General features: G+C 42.5%; 1 protein-coding gene across 2 annotated transcripts in view; it reads left to right on the top strand.

Moving 5' to 3' along the window:
- Window positions 1–27810, top strand: part of CLSTN2 (calsyntenin 2) — a gene marked incomplete at both ends in the record, with an annotated part of 634289 nt that overhangs the window by 460437 nt on the left and 146042 nt on the right. For both annotated transcript variants that reach the window (XM_082839413.1, XM_082839414.1), the window contains one exon: window positions 26928–27123. In XM_082839413.1, the coding sequence (XP_082695539.1) occupies window positions 26928–27123 (196 nt within the window). The remainder of the gene's footprint in view (window positions 1–26927; window positions 27124–27810) is intronic.

The raw sequence follows: 27810 nt of genomic DNA, 5'->3' as shown, positions 1-27810 counted from the left end.
TTGCAGCCATCTTTGTTTGTATCTGTGGGCTGTGCTGTACCTCATTCGTTTTGGGGCTCAGTTTGCTGGGGTAACCCCGCTAAAAACCTCCCTGCCATAGAGAAGTGATATCCAAAAAAGAGGAAGCATCACAGGCTGTTATCCTTTGCATAAACCTGAAGCATGCTTCACATAGGCTCTGTGAGAAATGAGATGATTCTATGCCCTAAGGAGGAGAAATTAAGGAAATTCAACTAAAAGGTTTTGGGGGTTTTCTGCTATAGGACAATCAGGTGGCCAGGAAATGGATTCTTCAGCTCAGGGAGGGAGGTCGCCACAACCAGGCATCATTAAACTTCGTGCACTTTGAAAACTGGGACATTTGTGTCAAGCTAGAGAGATTGGGCTTCTGACCCTAGCAGAGCATCAGAACCTGGAGAAAGTGGGAGTAGCTGACAATGTGGCCTTTAAAATAAATCATAACAATCTAAACAAATGAGAGATGCTGAGCGTGAGAACAGACAACATTTTAGAGTTGTTTCATGAAAGAAATAATCAGATCATGTCACAGCAACTACCTAAACAATTTGAAAGGTGCTGGTGCAAATCAATTTTGATGTCCATGTTAGATAATTAGTAATTTACTGTCTCTGCATGATTCCAGAGAGGACAGCAGGTAAATTAATGCCAAGACATCTTGGCTGGTGCCAGAGACACAAGGAAGACCACAAGGGAATATCGAAGGTTTTCTTGTCTTCCTGATGAACTCCTAATCATCCTTCTAGCCCAACTTAGATGTCCCCTCCTCCAGGAAGCCTTCCTCTACCCTTACAGTTGGCTAACTGCTCCCTCCTCACTTGTCTCTGTTGTACTTATCAGACTCCATGTTAAACACATATCTGTTTCCTCACTATGAGGGTAACAATGTCAGACTGGAAATTGTACCTAAATAGTGCCTTCACTTTGTCAATGATTGTGTTGTTTTTCAAATTATATTAAAAAAGAATGGATATATGTATAACTGATTCACTTTGCTGTACACCTGAAACTAACACAACATTGTAAATCAACTATACTCCAATAAAATTTTTAAAATAAAATTTAAAAAAATTAAAAAAATAAAAGTGTGACAAATGAAAAAAATTACAGTAGTAGTTAAAATCTTCTCTATAAATAAATTTAAGTAAAATCAAGCAAATCTAGTTAAAATTGTGAAGTAAAAATATTATAAGTCTTTGTGGATTATTGCCAAAATCATGAAGGTGATTCTTGGAAAACTGAGGTTGAGAAACGTTAGAAGAAAAGTTCTGAATCTCTCTTTGGTCTAAAATGTCACGTTGCTTGTGCATCCAGCTCCTTTTCCTAAGAAGATCTCAGCTTGGTGTTCTATTTCTTTTGCCTCCTCTGCAGTGTCTGGAAATAACAGGTGCTCATTAACTACCCCTAATATCCCATGCATGAGTGTGATTGGCTGGGAGAGTAACAAGTGACAAAGGTATAAATAGTTGAACTCTAAGCTGACCACAGAAGTTCCAGGCCAAATGCTATTCGTTGAACAGGAGTAGGATGAAAAACTAGGGCTGATAATTTTGCCCAGAAATGTGCAATGCAGACTTCCTAATTGATGAAAAATAGGCAATTCTGAGTAGCTGCAGAAATGACTCCTTCCGTCAATTTTATTTTACTGGGGTATGCAGAATTTTGGATCTCACTGGAGATAGTATAATTATGTGAACTTCACTGCTGGGAGCCAGGGAATTAAATTCTTCTGGGTCTTCTACAAATACCCCCTACCTAGAGAAGGAGGAATTCCATCTCTCCTTCCATTTCTCGGTAGCTTAAAAAGTGAACTGCCTCCACATATGTTTTGCATGGAAAGTACGAAGAAGCACAGGGGTATTTACCGCACAGTGAGATGGATCACGAAGCTGTAATTTATCTTGTGTTGGCCCAAGGGGGAAATGAAGCATCCTATTAGCATTGCTGGTCCGCGTGAATCACAATAGGCAAATCAGAGACAGAGCAAAGCATCGAAAATACAAATATTCGTGTGCAGCGAAGGAAAATGTCAAAGCGGAGTTTGGCTCTGCTGGAAATGGGTTACATTTAGAATGCATTAGCTCCTGACACCCAGGTCCTGGGCAATCTACAGCTCTTTCAAGTTATTTACTGTAAACTTGGAAGCAGCCAACCTTTGCCATTTGCATTGGCTTTCTGTGGCCAGAAAAAAAAAAAGGTACATGAAAAGAAAATGAGAGAGTTGTTTTGAGTCAGTTTGCCAGAAAGCCTGGCTCATTGGGGTGCATGTCCTGTCCATGAACTTGGAATGCCTTGGCCATGGTGGCTCTCAGCCTGGGGAGCATGCTCAGACCTACCATTGCATTCCTGCTCACTCTGATTCCTTGGAAAATGATGGTTTTATTTTGTCCCAGAATTAGAACATGAAGCAGCTGAAGCTGGGAGTTACGAGTCTTAATTATCTTCCCTGGCCTTTTCTTCAGGAACCTCAAATTGATTTTCAAATTTCTCTTCTGAGTTTAACATTTTAATCTGCCTGCCTTCTGTGTGGACTTTGCAGGCACTACTGATGACAAGGAAATGAAGAATTAGCCAGCCACATAGGAGGTGCTTGTTACCAGCTGAGCAGCCCTGGTCCTGATGAGAGGTGCTCGTCTGGTCGCTGTGTAAGAAGGTCCTTCATCTCCCACTCACCTTGATCAGAATGAAAGCTGGAGTCATGCCTGACAGGCAGCAGCCTCTGAACTTTGGTTTTAAACTATGAAGGTGTCCCCTGAGATGCTGACTTATTAGCTCCAAGAATTGATAGAACAGTAAAATAGTCCATATACTTCTGTAATATCGATGGGGCTGCCACTTCTCTTTCTTCTGCAGCTAGAAATATGGATTTTCCTGACACTTGCCTTAACTTGAATTAAACATTTAAAATATGCCTCTGCCCCTTTAGGGTTCCCCACCCAGACATTTGGGAACTTCAGTACAAGATATGGATTATGGGCAGAACTTGTCAAGAAGTGAAAATATGAGGTATTGTATACCTGCAGTAGTTTGTCAATTTCAGAGGCCTTGCCATACAAGGAGGCAGCTTGGTGTGGAGTCTGAGCACCAGAGCCAGGAAAACGTGGGGTCAGATCCCATAGTGACCTTGAATAAGTCATTCAGTTGCTCTGTGCCTTAGTTGACTCATCTGTCAAACGGGGTGAATACCTGCTGGCAGTGGGCTTGTTGCTAGGGTGAGAGTCCCTGCAGGCAGAGTGCCCCGTGCCCGGTGGTGAATCTGGGAAGGATGTAACAGTGTATCCAGTTCAGAAGAAGCCAGCCACAGGGTAAGCTTAGGGACAGCATCAGGCATTAGAGGAGCCCTGGCGCCTGGAACGACAGCCCACCAAAGATGGTTCCCGGGACAGAGCCCCAGAAGCAAACTGGGGTCTGAAGCAGGGGCTAAACAGACCTAGTAATGACCCAGTGAAGGAGGAAGGGGCTTGACAACTGGCAAAGGGAAACCTGGAGGCGGGATCCTAGTGATGGCCTTGCTGGGATCTTTCTGACACCAGATGGTGACCTTCTCTGAGGCTTTTTCTCTCCTGCGAGGTCGAAATCAGAAGCAAATGAGTTTCGGCCTCAGTACAAATGTGCCACCACTGGTGTGAGCAATTGCCAGCACTACCGTGCACATTCTCCATGCTAGCATCCTGCAAAGTGCTTTCTTCACTTTGCCTTGTTGATTTACACCTCACAATAGCGCAGTATAGTAGGTTCTGTTATTATTCCCATTGTATGGATAAGAAGACTGAGGTTTAGAGAACTTCAGGCATTTTGGCCATGTTCACAGAGTTAGGAATGTTGGAGCTACTACTTGAAGCCATGTCATCCTGATTCCAAAGACTCTGGTCTTAACCATCATACCATTTTTCCTTTAAATTGATTGAGACTTTGACAGCCAATAAACATCCCCTGAGCACCTGTATTAAGTTAGGCCTTAAGCTAGGCAGTAAAGTCAGGGAGATAAGTATAGATTCTTGCCTCCAGAAGCTCCAAAGGGAAAAAAAAGATGTGTGGAAACAATTGACAATGCAGGCAGAAAAGTGCAGGGAGGCCGGGAAGCATGGGGCATGGGGGAGCTCCAAGGAGGTGGTGCCCATCTCAGCTTGAGAAGCCAGGCTCCCAAACAAGGTAATGCTTAAAACTGGGTTTTGGAGTTCTCCCAGTAGATACATATAAGGGAGAGTTCTTTATTAGTTGACAAAGAGCAGCTAGGATGCCCCATTTTCTTAGGAACAAAGGCTGCTGATGGTAATATCAGCTGCTTAGTAACCTCTCAAATGCGCAGCTTGCAAGCCTTTCTGTTTCCACAGGTTCCCGTTTGCAGATAATCTGCAAAAGCCTGCTTGTTAAGGCGGTTTTTGCTCCTTCTTGATTTCCAGATGAAAAAGCTTGTGCATTAGCTGCTGTTTGGCTTTCTGATATTCTAACCTTCAATCAGCAATTTCAGAGCAGAGCCTCTCTCTACCTGAAGTGGCCCTCGCCAAGCAGGTTTGGAATTGCCAGATAAGCATGACACATTTTCTCAGAATATCAATTCTGCTCAAAGAGGCAAGGATACACAACATTAATTTCATAGTTAAGGACATTTAGATAATTTATAGAGTGAATTGAAAATGAGCATGACTCTCGAGAAATAAAACATTAGCTTTGTTAGAGACATCACAGTTGACATGGGCTACTTTTTGGCATAGCAATGCCTTCTCCATCATTAGGTGATGATGAAATAGCTGAGTGGGACCTGGATTAAGCTTGTCAGTTTCCGGCCAGTATAACACTTGCAGTCAGTCCTTTGCTTGCCCCAAATCCGAACCCCTCCATTCTCTCTGTAGAAGGGACGAGGGTCCATTGCCTGGTGTATAACCCAGTAGTGCCTGCTCTTTCATTCAGATGAGCACCATGGTTGTTCCTCACGCTTCACCAGCAATGGCTGAATTCTTACAACAGTTTAATGTCTTGCTTGAAATTAAAATAATGGGAGACACAACCACAAGAAACCCACCACCGGCCGTGTCAAGTCATTAAACTGTAATGCAGTGAAAGCACGGCAGCAAGAAATCACTGGTGATGTGAGGGGAGCAAAATAAACATCGGCTGGGTTTTTAATTAACGGCCTCTAAATAATGAAAATGAGCAAATTAGACTGACTTTGAGTAGCAAAATACCACTGCAGTATGACTATTACTGTTGATGGATAGCATGGCGTCTTTGATGGAGAGGTTTTAATCAGGCGGCAGCTCTCTCGAGCATCTCCAGGAAACCATGTACCTTTTAGCCGGCATCTGCAAGTGTTAGCAGTTATTTTTGCCTGTGGGCTTGTGGGAGGGGAAAGCGTGAAGAAGCCAGACACAGGGGCTTTCCCCCACCTCTAGATTCTATAATAATAATTATTATTATACTACTGAGAAGACAGTAGTGATCAGAGGTGAACTCTGAGATCGGGTGGATATGAATATAAATGTTGGCTTATGATTACTCTGTGATGTTGGAGAAGTTTCTTAACCTCTCTGTGCTCCAGGCTTCTTATTTCTACTTGCACAAAGAGTTACTCTAAAGTGACTGGCACAGTACGTGGCACAAAATAAGCACTCGAGAACTACTGAGTAGCGAGAGCAGGCCTCCTACCTTGTTCCTGATTTTAGGAAGAAAGGATTTGTTATTTTACCATTAATTAGTATGATGATAACTGCAGGTTTATCATAGATGCCCTTTATCAGTTTGAACAAGTTTCCTCTATTTCTAGTTTACTGGGAGATTGTATTACCTATGGGTGTTGAATTTTGGCAAATTCTTTTTCACATCTATTGAAATGACCATGTGGTTTTTCTCCTTTATCCTGTTAATATGGTGAATCACATTGACAGAATCTTGCATTTCTAGGAGAAGTTCTGCTTAGTCATATCCTTTTTTAGAGTTGTATGAAATTTGCTAGTATATTGTTAAGGATTTTTGTGTCTATGTTCATGACAGATAGAGGTCTGTCATTTCCCTCACTTACAGTGTCTGTTAATGTCTGTGTCAGGTTTTGGTATTGGGGTAACATCAGCCTCTTAAAAAGAGAAAGTGTTCCCTCCTCCTCTATTTTCTAAAAGAAAAATTATGTATAATTAGTGTTATTTCTTCTTTGGATATATGATAAAATTATTAATGAAACAATCCAGGCCTGGAGTTTTCTTTGCTGGAAGATATTTTTATAAAAATTACAAATTATTTAACATATGATTTAAATATGATAATCAAGAGGGTTTTTAAAATGTACTTTGGATTTACCTAACTTTTCTTTCCTAGCTTCTTGATATTAGATTTTTTTTAATAATATATGCACTTAAAGCTATAAACTTCTCTCTGAGCACAGATTTATCTGCATCCCCACACATTTCGATATATTGGGTTTTTTTGTTTTGTTTTTTTTGTGGTACGTGGGCCTCTCACGTTGTGGCCTCTCCCGTTGCGGAGCACAGGCTCCGGACGCGCAGGCTCAGCGGCCATGGCTCACGGGCCCAGCCGCTCCGCGGCATGTGGGATCTTCCCGGACCGGGGCATGAACCCGTGTCCCCTGCATCGGCAGGCAGACTCTCAACCACTGCGCCACCAGGGAAGCCCTCTATATTGTTTTTATATTATCTTTAGTTCCAATTATTTACTAATATCCCTTTCAATTTCTTCTTTGTTTCACGTACTATTTAAATGCATATTGTTCAATTTCCAAATATCTGGGGTTTCTCTAGATCTCTTATTGTTAAATGTTAATGGTTTCCATTTTAATCCCTTTGTGGTCAGAGAACGGACTCTAGGATTTCAGCCTTTTTCGTTGATTGGTTCATGTGATAGCCCAGCATATGGTCTTTGTGGGCATGACATGTGAGGTTGAAGTGAATGTGTTTTCTGCAGTTGAATGTAATGTTCTATAAATATAAGCTGGGACAAAGTGGTTGATAGTGTTTAAACTACCTATGACTTTATTGTTTTTTATCTTGTTGTTCTATCAATTACTAAAATTCTCCTGCTGTGGTTGGGGAACTATTTCTCCATTTAATTCTGTCCATTTTTGCTTCATATGTTTTGAGGATCTATAATTAGGTGCCTATGCTTCTATGGTCACTATCTCTTCCTTTACAGTTATAAAACGTCCTCCTTTAGCAATAATCTCTGTTTGCCATCAGCTTCATCTGATACAAATTTAGCTGCTCCAACCTTCCTATGCTGACTATTTGTATTGGATTCTTTCCCACCCATCCCTTTTGACCTATCTGTGTTTTCATATTTGGAGTGCATCTCTTATATACAGCATGCCTATAGTTAGGTCTTGCGTTTTTATCCATTCTGATAACCTCTTTTTATTGGAATGGTTAATGTACTTATTGATATGGTTGGAGTCAGATCTACCATTTTATTATTTGTCTTCTGTTTAACTTCTGATGTTTGTTTTTCTGTTACCCCTTTCCTGCCTTCTTTGGGATTTTTTTTAACATTCTTTAGAATTTCCCTTTATCTACTGAGGTCTTAGCTATATCTTTTTTTCAATTTGTAGTGGTTACTTGCTCTTTATATATATCTATGAATTTTCACAGTTTTCCTAGAATTATATTTTATAATTTTGTGCAACCATAGAGGTTCATTTACCAGCCCTCTCCTGCCATCCTTTATGCTACAGTGATCAAGTGTATTGTACGTATACATAAGCCCCAGAGACGATGTTATGATTTTACTTTAAACAATAGTTTAAAATATGTATTTTAAACAAATAAAGAGGAAAAAATAGTCTTTTAGACTTACTCAGTAACTTACAATTCCTATTGATCTTCCTTCATCCCTGAAGACTCATGTTTCCCCCAATATCATTTCTCTTTTGCCAGAAAAGAATTCCTTCAGCATTTCTAGTAGGCCCAGTCTAGTGGAGATGAACTAAAAATGTCTTCATTTCACCTTCCTTCTTGAAGACTATTTTTGCTTGCTATAGAATTATGGACTGATAAGTATTTTTCTTTCATTTTTTAAAGACGTTGTTCCTCTGTCTTCTAGTTTCCATGGTTTGTGACCAGTTCACAGACATTCTAACTAATGTTCCCCTTATACAATGTCATTTTTCCAATAGCCTCACTAAAAAAAGTAAAAAGAAACAGGTGAAAATGAATTTACCCAAAATATCATATATTATCATTTCTATAAGTTATCAAATAGAAAATTAGTAATGAGAAATTTTACATTCTATTTTTCATTAAAAAGCACTTTTAAATCCACCTCCAAGCATACTTAAAAGTTTCCCAGTAATTGTATTGAGTATCTGTCCTTAAATTTACATTTAAAGTGATAAAAATTAAATAAGATTAAAAATCTAGTTCCTTGGCCACACCAGCCCCATTTCAAGTGTTTGAGAGCCACATTGTGGCTAGTGGCCTCTGCACTGAAAAGTGTAGAGTAGGGCACTCCACAAGTCATTCTTTGAAGAGAAACTTGCATCCTGTGTCTATCCAAGTTCCAAAAGGCACTGTAGATGAGAAAAACTCAGAATAGAGGGAAAAAAAATAAATTTGAAAAAAATGGGCTTGAACCTCTGACTGGTTCACCCTTGACGCCATATGTAAGACTCCTGTCTGGACACTGAGAAAAAGGGAACAGCAAGAGATTCCAGAGAGTTTAGCTGTCAGCATCATTCTACCAACTCTATTTGAATATTAGGTCTTCCTCCGGTTAATTGAGGAGGCTGCGGTAGTCAGTCCCTATATCTTGAGAATTCACTAGCACTCATTAACTCCAAACACCTTTAATTATTCGCTCCAATATATAGCTTCTATTTCTGAAACCCAACTGTGAGCCCCATGAGGGTAAGGACAGAGTCTTAGTCTTCTGGAGACCTCAGCATCTAGTAAGATTCCCTCCCTGCAGGAAGTAGATGCTTACAAAATTGTGTCGATGGAGATAATTGGACAGCAGTAAAGGGCCATTATATCTGTATGGGACTTTTTCACTCTCTGGGGTGCTTCAACATCCATTATTTTCTCTAAGGGACAAGGAGTTAGCTTCTCAGATAAGATTCCAGGTAATGGTTGTGGGTCTTACTCACCTGTACCCAATAGCTGTGGGCAAATAAGATCTCTTCATTTTTAAGTAAGATTCTGTACCCTTATTTGACAGTCCCCATTCCTGCTTGGCAGTCAGAAAGGTATTTATTCCCATCTGGTAATTGCATCCAGAGCCGTCATTTTTGAGACACAGGGTTTAAAACACTCTCGTAAAATATTAAAAATCTAGACACTGTAAACACAGTCCTGGTCAGTGAGGTTTTCTTGTTCCCTCCCTCCTCCTGCCATCTGTCCACACATGACCCAAATTGTGGACACCTCAGGATCAACCGGTGAGGTCAGCCGGAGGGCTGGACGTCACTAACACTGGTAAGATCACAGCAGTGGAACTAGGAAAGAGCCCATGTGATATGGCCTGCCATCACCTTCTGCCGACTTCCTCATGCAGCTGTGGTGAGAGTTCCATTCTATAACTTTCCACAAATCACCCAATGCGGTTGAGGCCATAATAAATTCTCAGCTTTAGAAAGAAAAAAGTATTATACTGATTATAATATGGTGGCCATAGGAGGGAGATGACTGCATTCCCATTTCACAAATGGGGAAATGAATGTATGGGAAAGATTAACTTTTTATCCGTTTCAGTGAAGACAAGTGAAGAGTCAGGGTTTGACCCTTAGGCACTGGCCCATACTACCCTTCTGTTGGGAAAAGCAGCACTGAAACACCATTGCAAACAGAAAGACACAATAGTGTTCACAGAACTGGGTCTTATCTCAGCAGAGTTATTTAGGCTGAGACGATTTCCTTCTTGCAGCTACAGAATTCCTCGGGGGTGGTTACACAACAACTGCTTCTTTTAAGGGAGAGATTTGACTAATCCATCATCATTTTTGTTCTCACAACACCCAGAACAGACACCTGCTGCAGCCTCAGCAGTACTTTATCTCACTCACCTCCTTTCGCATCTGCCTCCTTCTCCTTTCTCCTGTCTGCGAAGACAAAGCTGGTCCGCAGGTCATCTAAACCTCCCACCCCTGGCTGGGCAGATCAGCACATAGAGAGAAGCAGGCCACTTGCTTTCACTGTCATCCTAAGTAAATGTCTGGGTCATTGTAAATGCCCAATAAATGTGAGCTAGAGTGAATTTTATAAATTATTACTGTTCATTTTCTTCTTACTCTATTTTTTACACCCAGGGAAGATTTGCTGAGTGAATGATGACTACAGCACATTTTTGTACCTGGAGTCCTTCACCTCCAGACCATGGGCACCAGCCAGACCAAATGGCAGCCCGACGGCTCTTCAAGCTCTTCCTGACCCAGTGGTGACTAGTTGAGCCCTGGGGACCTCTCCAAATCTCTCAGCATCTACGTTAGTTGCTACATCATTTATTCTTTTAACAACATTGCCGAAGAAGGAAAAATGCATTCACTTCATTGGTTTTTCAGTAACAAAATAACTGTGCTGTGTTAATCTTCCAAAAGGAGGGGGATTTGATCTCAGCACAAAGCTTTAGGAAAATGGAATGTCTCTTTGGACTTACTTCACTCTATATGACAGACTCTAGGTGGATCCACCTCACTACAAATAACTCAATTTCGTTCCTTTTTATGGCTGAGTAATATTCCATTGTATATATGTGCCACATCTTCTTTATCCATTCATCTGTCATTGGAGCTAAGGTTGTTTCCATGTCCTGGCTGTTGTAAAGAGAGCTCCAATGAACATTGTGGTACATGACTCTTTTTGAATTATGGTTTTCTCAGGGTATATGCCCAGTAGTGGGATTGCTGGGTCGTATGATAGCTCTATTTTTAGTTTTATAAGGAACCTCTCCATACTGTTCTCCATGGTGGCTGTATCAATTTACATTCCCACCAACAGTGCAAGAGGGTTCCCTTTTCTCCACACCCTCTCCAGCATTTATTGTTTGTAGACTTTTTGATTATGGCCAGTCTGACTGGTGTGAGGTGATACCTCATTGTAGTTTTTTTTTTTTTTTTTTTTTTGCGGGCCGCGGGCCTCTCACTGCTGTGGCCTGTCCCGTTGCGGAGCACCGGCTCCGGACGCGCAGGCTCAGCAGCCATGTCTCACGGGCCCAGCCGCTCCGCGGCACGTGGGATCCTCCCGGACTGGGGCACGAACCCGTGTCCCCTACATCGGCAGGCGGACTCTCAACCACTGCGCCACCAGGGAAGCCCCCTCGTTGTAGTTTTGATTTGCATTTCTCTAATGATTAATGACGTAAAGCATCCTTTCATCTGTTTGTTGGCAAGCTGTATCTCTTCTTTGCAAAAATGTCTATTTATGTCTTCTGCCCATTTTTCGATTGGGTTGTTTGTTTTTTTGATATTGAGCTGCATGACCTGCTTGTATATTTTGGAGATTAATCTTTTACCATTTGCTTCATTTGCAAATATTTTCTCCCATTCTGAAGCTTGTCTTTTCATCTTGTTTATGGTTTCTTTTGCTGTGAAAAAGCTTTGAAGTTTCATTAGGTTCCATTTGCTTATTTTGGTTTTTATTTCCCTTTCTCTAGGAGGTGGGTCAAAAAGGACCTTGCTGTTATTTATGTCATAGCATGTTCTGCCTATGTTTTCCTCTAAGAGTTTTATAGTGTTTGGCCTTACATTTAGGTCTTTAATCCATTTTGACTTTATTTTTGTGTATGGTGTTAGGGAATGTTCTAATTTCATTCTTTTACATGTACCTGTCCAGTTTTCCCAGCACCACTTATTGAGGAGGCTGTCTTTTCTCCATTGTATATCCTTGCCTCCTTTATCAAAGATAAGGTGACCGTATGTGTGTGGGTTTATCTCTGGGCTTTCTATCCTGTTCCATTTATCTATATTTCTGTTTTTGTACCAGTACCGTACTCTCTTGATTACTGTAGCTTTGTAGTATAGTCTGAAGTCCACGAGCCTGATTCCTCCAGCTCCGTTTTTCTTTCTCAAGATTGCTTTGGCTATTTGGGGTCTTTTGTGTTTCCATACAAATTGTGAAATTTTTTATTCTAGTTCTGTGAAAAATGCCATTGGTAGTTTGATAGGAATTCCATTGAATCTGTAAATTGCTTTGGGTAGTATAGTCATTTTCACAATGTTGATTCTTCATATCCAAGAACATGGTGTATATCTGCAACAGTTTGTATCATCTTTAATTTCTTTCATCAGTGTCTTATAGTTTTCTGCATACAGGTCTTTTGTCTCCTTAGGTAGGTTTATTCCTAGGTATTTTATTCTTTTTGTTGCAATGGTAAATGGGAGTGTTTCCTTAATTACTCTTTCAGATTTTTCATCATTAGTGTATAAGAATGCGCAAGAGATTTCTGTGCATTAATTTTGTATCCTGCTACTTTACCAAATTCATTGATTAGCTCTAGTAGTTTTCTGGTAGCATCTTTAGGATTCTCTATGTATAGTATCATGTCATCTGCAAACAGTGACAGTTTTACTTCTTTTCTGATTTTGATTCCTTTTATTTCCTTTTTTTTCTCTGATTGCTGTGGCTAAAATTTCCAAAACTATGTTGAATAATAGCAGTGAGAGTGGGCAACCTTGTCTTCTTTCTCATCTTAGTGGAAATGGTTTCAGTTTTTCACCATTGAGAATGATGTTGGCTGTGGTTTTGTCATATATGACATTTATTATGTTGAGGTAAGTTCCCTCTATGCCTACTTTCTTGCAGGTTTTTATCATAAACGGGTATAAATTTTGTCAAAAGCTTTTTCTGCATCTATTGAGATGATCATATGGTTTGTATTCTTCAATTTGTTAATATCATGTATCACATTGATTGATTTGCCTATATAGAAGAATCCTTGCATTCCTGGGATAAACCATACTTGATCATGGTGTATGATCCTTTTAATGTGCTGTTGGATTCTGTTTGCTAGTATTTTGTTGAGGATTTTTGCATCTATGATCATCAGTGATACTGGCCTGTAGTTTTTTTCTTTGTGACATCTTTGTCTGGTTTTGGTGTCAGGGTGATGGTGGCCTCTTAGAATGAGTTTGGGAGTGTTCCTCCCTCTGCTATATTTTGGAAGAGTTTGAGAAGGATAGGTGTTAGCTCTTCTCTAAATGTTTGATAGACTTTGCCTGTAAAGCTTTCTGGTCCTGGGCTTTTGTTTGTTGGAAGATTTTGAATCACAGTTTCAATTTCAGTGCTTGTGATTGGTCTGTTTACATTTTCTATTTCTTCCTGGTTCAGTCTTGGAAGGTTGTGCTTTTCAAAGAATTTGTCCATTTCTTCCAGGTTGTCCAGTTTATTGGCATATAGTTGCTTGTAGTAACCTCTCATGATCCTTTGTATTTCTGCAGTGTCGGTTGTTACTTCTCCTTTTTCATTTCTAATTCTATTGATTTGAGTCTTCTCTCTTTTTTTCTAGATGAGTCTGGCAAATGGTTTATCAATATTTTTTATCTTCTCAAACAACCAGCTTTTAGTTTTATTGATCTTTGCTATTGTTTCCCTCATTTCTTTTTCATTTATCTCTGCTCTGATCTTCATGATTTCTTTCCTTCTGCTAACTTTGGGGTTTTTTGTTCTTCTTTCTCTAATTGATTTAGGTATAAGGTTAGGTTGTTTGTTTGAGCTGTTTCTTGTTTCCTGAGGTAGAATTGTATTGCTATAAACTTCCCTGATAGAACTGCTTTTGCTGCATCCCATAGGTTTGGGGTCATCGTGATTTCATTGTCATTTGTTTCTAGATATTTTTTTATTTCCTCTTTGATTTCTTCAGTGATCTCTTGGTTATTTAGTAGTGTATTGTTTAGCCTCCATGTGTTTGCGTTTTTTACAGTTTTCTTCCTGTAATTGATATCTAGTCTTATAGCATTATGGTTGGAAAAGATAGTTGATATGATTTCAATTTTCTTAAATTTGCCAAGGCTTGATTTGTGACCCAAGATATGATCTATCCTGAAGAATGTTCCATTTGCACTTCAGAAGAAAGTGTATTCTGTTGTTTTTGGATGGAATGTCCTATAAATATCAATTAGGTCCATCTTGTTTAATGTGTCATTTAAAGCTTGTGTTTCCTTATTTATTTTCATTTTGGATGATCTGTCTGTTGGTGAAAGTAGGGTGTTAAAATCCCCACTATGATTGTGTTACTGTCGATTTCACCTTTTATGGCTGTTAGCATTTGCCCTACATATTGAGGTGCTCCTATGTTGGGTGCATAAATATTTACAATTGTTATATCTTCTTCTTGGATCGATCCCTTGATCATTATGTAGTGTTCTTCTTTGTCTTTTGTAATAGTCTTTATTTTAAAGTCTATTTTGTCTGATATGAGAATTGCTACTCCAGCTTTCTTTTGGTTTCCATTTTCATGGAATATCTTTTTCCATCCCCTCACTTTCAGTCTGTATGTGTCCCTAGGTCTGAAGTGGGTCTCTTGTAGACAGAATATATACGGGTCTTGTTTTTGTACCCATTCAGCCAGTCTACGTCTTTTCGTTGGAGCATTTAATCCATTTACATTTAAGGTAATTATCGATATGTATGTTCTTATTACCATTTTCTTAATTGTTTTGGGTTTGTTGTCGTAGGTCTTTTCCTTCTCTTGTCTTTCCTGCCTAGAGAAGTTCCTTTAGCATTTGTTGCAAAGCTGGTTTGGTGGTGCTGAATTCTCTTAGTTTTTGCTTGTCTGTAAAGTTTTTAATTTTTCTGTTGAATCTGAATGAGGTCCTTGCTGGGTAGAGTAATTTTGGTTGTATGTTTTTCCCTTTCATCATTTTAAATATGTCCTGCCACTCCCTTCTGGCCTGCAGAATTTCTGCTGAATGATCAGCTGTTAACCTCATGGCGATTCCCTTGTACGTTATTTGTTGTTTTTCTCTTGCTGCTTTCAATATTTTTTCTTTGTATTTAACTTTTGATAGTTTGATTAATATGTGTCTTGACATCTTTCTCCCTGGATTTATCCAGTATGGGACTCCCTGCTGTTCCTGGGCTTGACTGACTATTTCCTTGCCCATATTAGGGAAGGTTTCAACTAAAATCTCTAGAAATATTTTCTCAATCCCTTTCTTTTTCTCTTCTTCTGGGACTCCTATAATTTGAATGTTGGTGCGTTTAATGTTGTCCCAGAGGTCTCTGAGACTGTCCTCAATTCTTTTCCTTCTTTTATCTTTTTTCTGCTCTGTGGTAGTTATTTCCACTATTTTATCTTCCAGGTCACTTATCTATTCTTCTGCCTCAGTTATTCTGCTATTGATTACTCTACAGAATTTTTAATTTCATTTATTGTGTTGTTCATCATTGTTTGTTTGCTCTTTAGTTCTTCTAGGTCCTTGTTAAACGTTTCTTGTATTTTCTCCATTCTACTTCCAAAATTTTGGATCATCTTTAGTATCATCACTCTGAATTCTTTTTCTGGTAAACTGCCTATTTCCCCTTCATTTGTTTGGTCTGGTGGGTTTTTACTGTGCTCCTTCATCTGCTGTGTATTTCTCTGTCTTCTCATTTTGCTTAACTAACTGTGTTTGGGGGTCCCCTTTTCACTGGGGGCAGGTTCCTAGTTCCCATTGGTTTTGGTGTCTCCCCGCATTGGCTAAGGTTGGTTCAGTGGGTTGTGTAGACTTCCTGGTGGAGGGGAATGTTGCCTGTTTTCTGATGGGTGAGGCTGGATCTTGTCTTTCTGGTGGGTAGGACCACATCCAGTGGTGTGTTTTGGGGTGTCTGTGACCTTATTATGATTTTAGGCAGCCTCTGTGCTAATGGGTGGGTTTGTGTTCCTCTCTTGCTAGTTGTTTGGCATGGGGTGTCCAGCACTGGAGTTTGCTGGTCGTTGAGTGGAGCTGGGTCTTAGCATTGAGATGGAGATCTCTGAGAAAGCTATCCCTGATTGATATTACAAGGGACCAGGAGGTCTCTGGTGGACCAATGTCCTGAGCTCAGCTCTCCCACCTCAGAGGCTCAGGCCTGACACCCAGCCAGAGCACCAAGACCCTGCTAGCCACATAACTCAGAAGAAAAGGGAGAAAGGGAATAAAAAAGAAAGAAAGAAAATAAAACAAAGTTATTAAAATAGAAAATTTAAAAAAATAAGTATTATGAAAATAAAAAAGTAATTTAAAAAAAGAAGAGAGCAACCAAACCAATAAACAAATCCACCAATGATAGCAAGCACTAAAAACTATACTAAAAAATGCAGACAGACAGCACCTTAGGACAAATGGTAAGAGCAAACCTATATAGACAAAATCACACAAAGAAACATACACATGCACACTCAGAAAAAGAAAAAAAGAAAAAAATTATATATATATATGTATATATATATATATACATATATATATATATATAAAAGGAAGAGAGCAAACCAAATCAGTAAACTAATCTACCAGCGATAATAAGCTGTAAATACTAAACTAAGATAAATATAAAACTAGAAACATATTAGACACAGAAAGCAAACCCAAGTCTACAGTTGCTCCCAAAGTCCGCCACCTCAGTTTTGGGATGATTCGCTGTCTCTTCAGGTATTCCACAGATGAAAGTTACATCAAGTTGATTGTGGAGGTTTAATCCACTGCTCCTGAGCCTGCACGGAGAAATTTCCCTTTCTCTTCTTTGTTCACAGAGTGCCTGGGTTTCAGCTTTGGATTTCCCCTGCCTCTGTATGTAGGTCACCCGCTGGTGTCTGTTCTTTACCCAGACAGGAGGAAGTTAAAGGAGCGGCTGATTAGTGGGCTCTGGCTCACTCAGGCTGGGGGCAGGGAGAGGTACGGAGTGCGGGGCGAGCCTGCAGCGGCAGAGGCTGGCATGACATTGCAACAGGCTGAGTCACACCGTGTGTTCTCCCTGGGAAGTTGTCCCTGGATCACAGGACCCTGGCCGTGGCGGGCTACACAGGCTCCCAGGGGGGTGTGGATCGTGACCTGTGCTTGCACACAGGCTTCTTGGTGGTTGCAGCAGCAACCTTAGCGTTTCATGCCCGTGTCTGGGATCTGAGCTCATAGCCAAGCCTCGTGCCCATCTCTGGAGCTCATTTAGGCGGTGCTCTGCCTTTTGTGGGCAGACAGGGAAGGAATCCCCTCTCCTCATGCACCCTGAAACAATGGTCTCTTGACTCTTAGGCAATTCCAGACTTTTTCCTGGACCCCCTCCCTTTCAGGCTGTGTCCATGCAGCCAACCCCAGTCCTCTCCCTGGGGTCTGACCTTCGAAGCCCGAGCCTCAGCTCCCAGCCCCCGCCCACCCCGCCGGGTGAGCAGACAAGCCTCTCAGGCTGGTGAGTGCTGGTCAGCACCAATCCTCTGTGCGGGAATCTCTCCACTTTGCCCTCTGCACACCTGTAGCTGCGCTCTCCTCCACGGCTCTGAAGCTTCCCCCCAACCCACCCCCCCATCTCTGCCAGTGAAGGGGCTTCTAGTGTGTGGAAACCTTTCCTCCTTCACAACTCCCTTCCCACTGGTGCAGGTCCCGTCCCTATCCTTTTGTCTCTGTTTATTCTTTTTTCTTTTGCCTTACCCAGGAACGTGGGGAGTTTCTTGCCTTTTGGGAGGTCTGAGGTCTTCTGCCAGCATTCAGTAGGTGTTCTGTAGGGGTTGTTCCACATGTAGATGTATTTTTGATGTATCTGTGGGGAGGAAGATGATCTCCATGTCTTACTCCTCCACCATCTTGAAGGTCCTCCCCTCCATTTTAAATATAGCAGTGCGTGCATGTCAATCCCAAACTCCCTAACTATCCAAGTTTTTCTCTGAAATGGGAGGGCTTAAAATCAACCTTTTTTTTTAAAGTGTAGATTTCTCAGTTCGGCCCTAATTTGATATTCTGGGCATGAGTACCTCTTGTTGTGATTAGCGTTTGTCCTTTCCATTTTATTACACCTAAAGCGAATACAGATGTCTCCATGTAGAGTACGCTTTAAGAAACCCTTCCGCCCAGCCCTCCGGCAGTGTGGTCAATGTTCCCTGCCTGCCAAGTGTGTGTACTGGGAGTGTGCAGCTGAGAGCAGATGGTACCACCCTCCATCGGGAGGGACCTCACAAATCTGGAAGAGAAGCCTTTGCAGGACCTATCATTTTCCCTAAAGCTGGTGTCATGAACCTGGCCATGTTTGCTCCAACAGACTAGCTGCATGCTGGGGGTGTAGTGTTTCTCAAGGGGATGCTATGGCCATTTCAGATGAGACGGTTCTTGATGGTATAAGACCGGCCTGCTCAAGGCAGGACATTTAGCACCCTTGGCTCTTGACCAATAAAGGCCATTAGCAATCCCCAGTCACTGTGATGAGCTAAATCAGACACGCAACACCTCCCACCCCCTCAATGAACTTTCCCCATGAGGCAGTACTGGCCCTGGATGAGATTTTGCAAATTCACAGGATGCCAACGATATTAGCCAACGATATTCAGGAAAATAAAGATGTGAAAGCTGTGACTGATAAATGTAAGGTACTTCAAGGAGCCAGACTGATTTTTAATGACACATGTGACACACATTCAAAATACTTCTGATGGTGAAACGAGCTCCACATTCAGCCTCTTCTGATCTCAAACATGGACAGGGAGTTAGCCAGAAGTATGTGGCTTTTCTACAACATAATAAGAGTGAGGAGTGCTAACTCTTAGGTGGTACATACGTCATGCCAGTCACTGTTAAGCACTTTGTGTATATTAACTCATTTAATCCTTCCAACAACCAAGAACGCTATGAGGTAACTATTGCTAATATTGTCCCATTTCACAGATGAGAAAGCAGGCACGGAGAGATAAGTGACTTGCCCAGGGTCACACAGGTAGTTAATAGAGGCAGGATTCGAGCCCAGCCTCTCTGGCTCCAGAGCCAGATGTTTACCACCCATGCTTGGATGAGGATGTGGAAATGAAGTTCCCCACCACCGGAGCTCTGTAGACATTGAGCTCTGCCTGGTTACTCTCACTGCAAATGCCCCAGCTGTGCAATACATAGAAAAATGAGTTCCTCTGAGACTGGGAGTTTTCTGAGAGGTGGTGGGTCATGTTTCAAGTATCAGGAATAGGATATGGAATCATGATCTAGGTGGAAACTATGGTTGATAAATTATAAGCTTTTTGGTTTCATGAACCCTTTATGCTCTTAAACATTGCTAATGACTCTGAAGAGCGTTTATCTATGTGGGTTATATCTATTGATATTTACTGTTTTAGAAATTAAAACTAAGAAACTTACAAATGCTTATTTATTAACTTATTTAAAAATTACAATAATAAACACATTCCAGGTTAACACATATAACATAATTTGATCCAAAAAATACATTTTCCAAAACAAACTTAGTATGAAGAGTGGCATCGTGTACATTTTTGCAATCTCTTCAATGTCTGCCTTGAATATCCTCATGTCTTCTCTGCCTTCAATCTGTTGTGATCTGCCTTTTAGGTCAAAGTATGTGAAGAAAAAAATATGGCCTCACCCAGATACATAGTTGGAAAAGGGAGGAGTATTTTAATCTTTTCAGATAATTGTAGCTATTCTTCTCTGATACTGTACCAGAACTCCATAAGCAATGGTTTCTTAAAGTTTAGCTACAATACAATAAAGTACCTGGAATCACATCAATGAACTCATTATACACTGCTGCATTAAAATCCATTGGTCTATTTTGCCCTTTGAATGAATCTTTTACCCATACATTCTGTGTAACAGTATGCATTGATCATTTAGAAGTTAGTGATTTATGGTTAAGTAGATCTTTCTAAAGTTGACATATTTCATTATACATTATCAGTCAGTCATTAATAGCACTACTCACTTCATCAGAAAAGTATTAAAGCATTGGTAAATTGTCTCACTCTCTATGGCAGGCACAAATTTTCCAAAATTGAAGTCTCAACTTTATCATTGGCAACCACTACTATGAGTTCTTTTCCTTGAAGTGACAGGCTTACTTTAAAAGGAAGTTTGCCACACACTCAAGTTTGAATAAACATAGTTTGTCTGTCAATCATTCTTTCAAGTAAGAATAGCATCCCCTACAAAAACTTCCTAGTTTAGCTCCCATTCAACTTAAATCACATGAAAGCTTTTCCTAGAGACAAACCTGCGTACTTTGCTCTGCAAAGATGTTTTATGTGTACTTTCCATTTTGTCACACAGAATATTAAAATACATGTACTCAAGGATTGAGATTTAATAAAATGGGTAATTTTTACCGCATCGTTAAAGTCATTCTTAAGTGAAATTGGCCTTCTTTCTTTCCTTCTTTCTTTCTTTTTACAGTGACTGTATGTCACATAGAATGAGGTCAGGTGCTACTAAGGCACCAGCATTTTATTCACCACTGGTTTTATACCAACAATGCAAATATCAACACAGAGACAAAGTCAAATAATGTCTTAGTGTTCATAGGATGATGATTTTGAGTTTGTGGACATAGCAGAAAGGGCCTTGGGAATCCAAGGGGTCCACAGATTACACTTTGAGAACCCCTCTTCTGGAACATCACACCCACATGAAAGAACAGAGGGTACAAGTGTTAGATTCAAAGGGTCTAGACATCGGTCTTTGAGCCACTCCTTACCATCAAAGTGACCTTGGGTGAACCAGGTAATCTCTCTGAGACTCAGTTTCCTCACTTGGAAAATAGAATCAACCCAATCTGTTGGTCAAGGGTATGCAAGAGTAGGAACAAAATACATTCTAAAAATCAATTTCATTCATTCATTCATCAATTTCTTTCATTCATTCATTCATTTCCCCCAGAATCTTAGGGGAGGAATTAGGAGACAACTACACCAATTTCTGCTGGTGTGTCAGGAGGCATGTTACTGCAGAGGAAAAGGTAATTGTGAGATAGAGGTAGGTAATAAGGGGCTGGAGCCATGGAAACCCCGCCACCCAGCCCCAGACACTGCAGGGGCTCCTCTTCTGGTCTGGCCCCTCCAGGGGGCTCTTGGTGAAGCTGAGTTCAGCCACCTTAGGCCACAGCCACTGCAAGATAGCCCCATGCTGCTGGCCCCATTTCCCCACAGAACCCGTTGCTGGTCCCAAATGCATGTGCATCTGTGCGTTGCACTCCCACACACAGGTCCTGGCACGCTAAGTCTCCCACCTCAGAAAGCAGATTGGAAAGCAAGATTTTTTTTTAACATTTTTTTTTGAATTGTATTTTATTTTTTTATACAGCAGGTTCTTATTAGTTATCCATTTTATACATATTAGTGTATATATGTCAATCCCAATCTCCCAATTCATCCCACCACCACCCCTCCCACCACCGCTTTCCCCCGTTGGTGTCCATACGTTTGTTCTCTACATCTGTGTCTCTATTTCTGCCCTGCAAACCAGTTCATTTGTACCATTTTTCTAGGAAAGCAAGATTTTAAAAGTGATATTGTTACTGCGTACAAGCTCCCTCTGCTCACCACATGACAGGCCAATAAATCAGGAGACAAGGTGTTGAGGAAAGGAATAGCAACTTTATTCAGAAAGCCGGGAGTCTGAGAAGTTGGCAAACTAATGTCCTAGAGTACCATCAGGGTCTGGATGCTAGTTTCTTTTATAGGACAGAGATGGGGAGGAGGTGAGGAAGTAAAGTAAAAAGGCCATAAGTCTTGCAAAACATCTCCTGGTTTGGCCAGCCTAGGGGAGGTGATGTGTTAATTTCTTCTTTCTTGCAGCCATTCACAGGTAGGCAGGGTCAGAATGTTTCCCTGTGAGCTGAACTAAAGCACTTTAGTTTAACATTTAGGCAGAGGGGCAGTGTTCCCCGAGGGAGGCCATTATGTATGCCAATAGCTATAGACAACATCCTTTTAGTGATCATAGTAACAAATAGCAACAGAGAGCAAAGGTTAAAGTAAAAGAAACAGATCCAACATGGAGTCAGATTTTGTTCTTCCCTGTTACAATATTTTTTATATAGAAACCATTAGGTGTGATCTTTTAAGTACATCACCCTCCCACTATAGTGCTTTATTAGTTACAACGAATTCTAGCGGCAGGCCTCACAAAAGATCGTGATAGCCCGATGTTTCATTCACAGATACTGGGAACTGCAGTTTTAAATATCCTTCCTCCTCAGGATTCTATCCCAGGATATTCCTTCCACAGTCTCTCAACTTGCTGTGCTTTTAATTTGCTATTTGATGTGATTCTAAGTAAAGAAAAATTTTTAAATGATTAGCATAGATTTTACAGTTTATCTTCATACTGTGCAATGCCCATTTGTTTCAAATGCAAACAGAAGAGCAGTTAACTGCTGTGCAGAATCTCTGAAAATTACAGCATTTGCATGTTCTAGCTCAGGTATGCATATGTATTTAATTCTTTAGCAGAGCATTGTAAAGGCTACACAAATGGTACTCCATGGTTTTCATTTCACTTCTTGATATGTGCGTATTCTACCAACATTCTCTGCATTTGACTTGCTGATAGTAAGGATGGTGTGAAAAGAAAGGAATAATGGATTGTCTTATCTTTCCTTTTCTTCTCTGTCATCATTTTCAGCATAAGTGATTGGCTACTACAGGGAAGTAACATAGTAAGAAAGGATAGGACGATGTTCTTCGGTTGCTTGCCTTTTTTCTGTGTTCAAAACAATTTTGGTTCAAACAGAAGGGGTAGCCTCTCGGGGCTGTCAGCTCCCTGCTTAGTGGACTATGCACTCGTAGCTGTCATATGCTTACCTTGTTCTGTCTCTGAGTCCCCCTGAATGCCGCTCCCCCATCCCCACACCGTGGGTCCACCATAATGCTGTGCTTGTGGTACATCCTGAGCACTAGATATGAAGAGAGAGCAGGAACGGGGAGGCATGCCTATTACACCCATCTCCACTGCTCAGAACACGCTCCATTGTCCCATCAGCCTTCCTTTACAAAACCCAAGTTCAAAGATAAAATTATTAAGAATTTCAACATGGTGACAGCAGAGATTTCAACCAAGCTCAGGGCCCTCTTGAGTACATGGCCCTCATGTGCCTCTCAGGTCACACACCCATGAAACTGGCCCTACCCCATTGCCTCTACTCTGGCCACATCGGTCTCTGCAGTCCCATGTCCCTTCCTTCTGAAGGGCACTACAGTGTGCTGCCCCCTCTGCCTGAAACTCAGTCCCCTTCCTCGTGGCCTGGGTGCCTCCCTGTTTCTCTTCTGTGATCTCAGCTGAGCCATCACATCCTTAGCTTAGACCTCCCTGCCTGACCTGCCCAGGTCAGAAGTCTCTTAGCACCAAGAAGCCCTCCTTCAATGCGTGTATCACCATCGCCATCCTTCATAAAGGTAGCTGATTATCTGATTCCTTATTTCCCTCCCACACGTGACTGCCAGCAGCTTATGGGCCAGGGTTTTGTTCATCACTGTTTTGCCAGTGCTGGGTGCGCGGTCCCTAATAAATATGAGGTGAGTGAATGGATGAATAAACGAATGAATGTTTTTGCAACCAGAACACACAGGTCAGATGAAGAGGTGGGATAAATGAGTGTGGCATGAATTCTAGTTTTTGTTTAAAGGGGGCTAAGTCCCATCTCAGTCTGAGCTGGTGCAAACTAAGTGAGCATGGCATCGCCCTTGTGAACTTCACTGTCTCTTCTAGGAGGTAATGAGGACTTGAGGATCGGGTATCTTTATCCCTTAAGGTATACAAGTCATTTTTTATGTGTCTCCAGCCCCAGCATGGTGCCTTGCACTTACTCACTCCATCCTCAAAAAATTCTGGTTCTATTGAGCTGAAATTAGTTCGATGAAATTACGTTGCCCTGAGGTTTACTTTTTCTTACCTTCCCCTTATGTCTGCATTTCTCCCTCCTCCTTTGCCTTTTCCTCCTTCCTCTCCTTTCTTCTTGTTCAGGATTTCTGAGCCTTGAGAACTACTTTAGGTGTGATCAGATATCTCCAACAGAAAATGACCCTCATTTATATTTAGTTTAATTGGACTCTTCAAAGAGAAATGGTCTGGTCTGATGGGTCTTAGAATCATGGCTGTAGTTGGGCACTCCAGAGAACACCCCAGAACCAGTCTGGGCTCATTCGCTGCTAATATTCCCACATTGACATTGATCTTGGGATAGAATCTCAAGGCAGGCATGTCAGAAGTCCATCCCTTCAACCCCAGCCAATTCAGAGCAGAAATGAAACTTGAGGATGCGTTGTAACCTGTTCTCCTGCCCTGAAGGCTGCAGAGCTAGCCTTGTCCGAGAGGCAGTAACTGGCCTGAGCAACAGCGATGGAATGGGAACCAGCCTTCTTGTTAGAGCCTGGCCCACAAGCTGTCTTGTCCATTATTCCACAACTACATTTGAGAAATGGCCAGGAGGGAATGTAGTGAAAGTGGAGTGTTCATAATGAAATTGAGGATCGACGAAATAATAAAAAACAAAAGCCTAAAGGTAAAACTGGTATTGACTGACCATCCCAGAAAACATTGTCAGTAAGAGATCGGGGCACCTTCCTATATGTAAAATGGGGTGGGGACTTCCTCTCCTGAGTGAGCCTTGAGTGGGAATGTAGAATGTTACTGGAAGCAATTCCCTCGGCGGTCCCCTTAGAAGTAACGGGGCTGCTTGGAGACGGCGCGGTGGGGCAGAGAGGGCGTGGAGTTACGACTCAGCCATACTTGGGGTTTGCACCAACTTCCGCTCTGTGACCTTAAGCAAGTAATAACTCCTTTGATCCTTTTTGCTGTTGTTGTTAATTTGTACAGATTGGTATAAAACACCTGCCTTGCAGGGTTGTTGTGACGATTAAACCAGATCACCTGGGCGGAGGTACAAAGCTCGATGCCTGACACACAGCAGCCACGCAGCCGCGTTACCCCTTCTCCTCACGATGCCTGTGCTTTGTGGGCAGATGCCTGGTCGCCCTGAGCCTGAGGCCCCCCTTAAACTCTAGACTGTAGGCACCTCATCCTGGTCGCAGCAGTGCAGCTGGGGCAATGTCAGACCAGGCTTGGGGCATGTCAGGTAGATGTTCTCCCTGCAACATTATCTCCTGGGCCCTTTTACAGGTGACACAGTTGAAACCCAGAGAGTCACTATAATTTGACTAAATCAACAAGTCAGTAGTGAACCTGGAACGTGACTCAAGCCCCTGGGCTCAAGCCTGTGTTTCACTCCCCAGCAGCCTATAGCTGGACACCTTGCTGCCCGTGTCATGTGACACTCACACACCCCTTTGCTCTATGAAGGGTCTTTCTGGACATCTGCACATCGTCTCCCCAACAAGCCTGTAAGCTCCCTCAACACAGGAAGAGAACGTGTCTCAAATCTTCAGTACTTTCCAGGACACTTACTACAGGGCTTACAGTCAGGGTTCAAGAAACAAATATCCATCAACTGAGATAAAGAAGATATTTTCGTGGTCTTGTTTTAATGCTGAGAAATAGCTATAATACACATGAACCCAGCTGACGGAGAGAAATGTATTCATTTCACAACATGGTCAGCTCTTTAAGAAGTTGACTTTTCAGGCTCCACAGGGATTCTGGAACTCACATAAACTCACCCCCGCTGTTTGGAGAGAACATGGCAACTCCAAGTGGTGTCCCTGTCCCCGCAGGGAAGTGGTAGGTGAGAGACGTGAAGGGGGGGAGGCGAGAAGGGGGAGGAGGCTACAGCAACGCGGGGCGCTTAAACCAAGAGTAAAGGACAGAGCCAAGCAATGCTGCTCACATTTACTGAGCAAACAGATCACCTGGGGACCCTCATTAAGTTAGCAGATGCAAACTATTATATATAGGCTGGGTAAACAACAAGGTCCTACGATATAGCACAGGGAACTATATCCAATATCCTGTGATAAACTATATAGAAAAGAATATAAGGGCTTCCCTGGTGGCGCAGTGGTTGAGAGTCCGCCTGCCGATGCAGGGGACACGGGTTCGTGCCCCGGTCCGGGAAGATCCCACATGCCGCGGAGCGGCTGGGCCCGTGAGCCATGGCCGCTGAGCCTGCGCATCCGGAGCCTGTGCTCCACAACGGGAGAGGCCACAACAGTGAGAGGCCCGTGTACCGCAAAAAAAAAAAAAAAAAAAAAAAGTATATATATTCTTTCCATTATATATATTCTTTCCATTATATATATATAATCGAATCACTTTGTTGTACAGCAAAAATTACACAATATTGTAAATCAACTATACTTCAAAAAAAAAAAAGACATCATGGACACACCAGAAAAAAAAAAAAGATGCATATACTGACTCAGGGGGTCCAGGTGGGACCTGGGAGTCTGTATTCCTAACAAGCTCCCCAGGGATGCCCAGGCCGCTGCTTCACAGAGCACACTTTGAAGAATCAAGGATGTTGTCACAAAACAAAAGACACTGAGAGCTTTGGCCTTTGTCTCCTTTCCTCTGCAGTCATTTGTCTTTTGACCGCAGGCAAGTTCCTTAATCTCATACTGGGCAGAGGGCAAAGGAGAAACCTCCTGGGAAAAGGGGCAAAGTGAGATATCAGCCAGCTCCCTGCTTGATGAGCACCCACACACCCCACTTTTTCTGCCGGGTACACCGGATGGGGCACATTTCAGTTTTACCATCCAGGACATGAACGTGTTGGTCTGAGTTTAGTTCTAAAGGCCGCTTCTTTTTTTTTTGCGGTACGCGGGCCTTTCACTGTTGCGGCCTCTCCCGTTGCGGAGCACAGGCTCCGGACGCGCAGGCTCAGCGGCCATGGCTCACGGGCCCAGCCGCTCCGCGGCATGTGGGATCTGCCCTGACCGGGACATGAACCCGCGTCCCCTACATCGGCAGGCGGACTCTCAACCACTGCGCCACCAGGGAAGCCCAAAGGCCACTTCTGCATTGACAATTATCTGTGTGGAGGAAATGGTCTGGTTTTGGGTTTGCAAATCTGGTCCAGTCGAAGCTCTGTGTTCAGTGTGGCCGTTCTCAGGATCCCCGCTCTCTGCCTTCCATCCTCCTGCAGGGGAAATCTGTGCATTCAAGATCCATGGCCAGGAGCTGCCCTTCGAGGCTGTGGTGCTCAACAAGACGTCGGGAGAGGGCCGGCTCCGCGCCAGGAGCCCCATCGACTGTGAACTGCAGAAGGAGTACACGTTCATCATCCAGGCCTACGACTGTGGCACGGGGCCCCAGGAGACAGCCTGGAAGAAATCGCACAAGTGAGTGACCTGATGGATCTCCCTGGACCCCTCCCACCCCCGCCCTCCCATCTCCATTCACACGCTGCTCTTCAGATATGCATGTGCAGTGGTCACACCGTGCTGCTCCGGCCAGCCTGACTGCTGGCCAGGTCCCCAGGCCCCTACAGGCATCAGCGCGGGCCTCCTTCTACCCCTAGAATACTCCACCCCTCTGCTCCCCATGAAGATACTCCTATTTTTACCATCAGGACTGAGTTCAGATGTCACTTCCTCTGGGAAGCCTTCTGTCAGCCAGCCCATCCCTGCAGACCTCGTTGGGACATTTCCCTGGATTTCTGCCAGGCCATGTGCTTCTCTCCATCACAGCACTTTTCATCTGGGGTTGTAACTCTCAAATAGAGTTTAGCTCAGCCCCTAACCCAGAGTAAGAGTGGTTCAATTCTTACTGGTTGGAGTGAATGAATAGCGGAGGGAATGAGGAGATAGAGGAAATGCGTCACCTAAAGCTCTGTAACTAGGAAGGTCAGAGAAGGGGAGGCACCTCTCTGGGGTGGATTCATCTCAGAGGATCGGGGCAAGGACAGGTAAAGGGGTCTCAATGGGAGGGAGGACAGAACACTCAGACAACAGCCACCCCGACTGTCTTGTGGTCTCTCTACTCTCCTGACCTTGGGACCTGAGTCAGTACCTGTGGGAGGTGTGGGA

The sequence above is a fragment of the Leucopleurus acutus genome, assembly GCF_964270905.1.
Source record: "Leucopleurus acutus genome assembly, chromosome: 5".
NCBI classification, from domain to species: Eukaryota; Metazoa; Chordata; class Mammalia; order Artiodactyla; family Delphinidae; genus Leucopleurus; species Leucopleurus acutus.
Note: the sequence above shows the minus strand (reverse complement) of the source record. Positions and strands in the feature narration are given on the sequence as shown.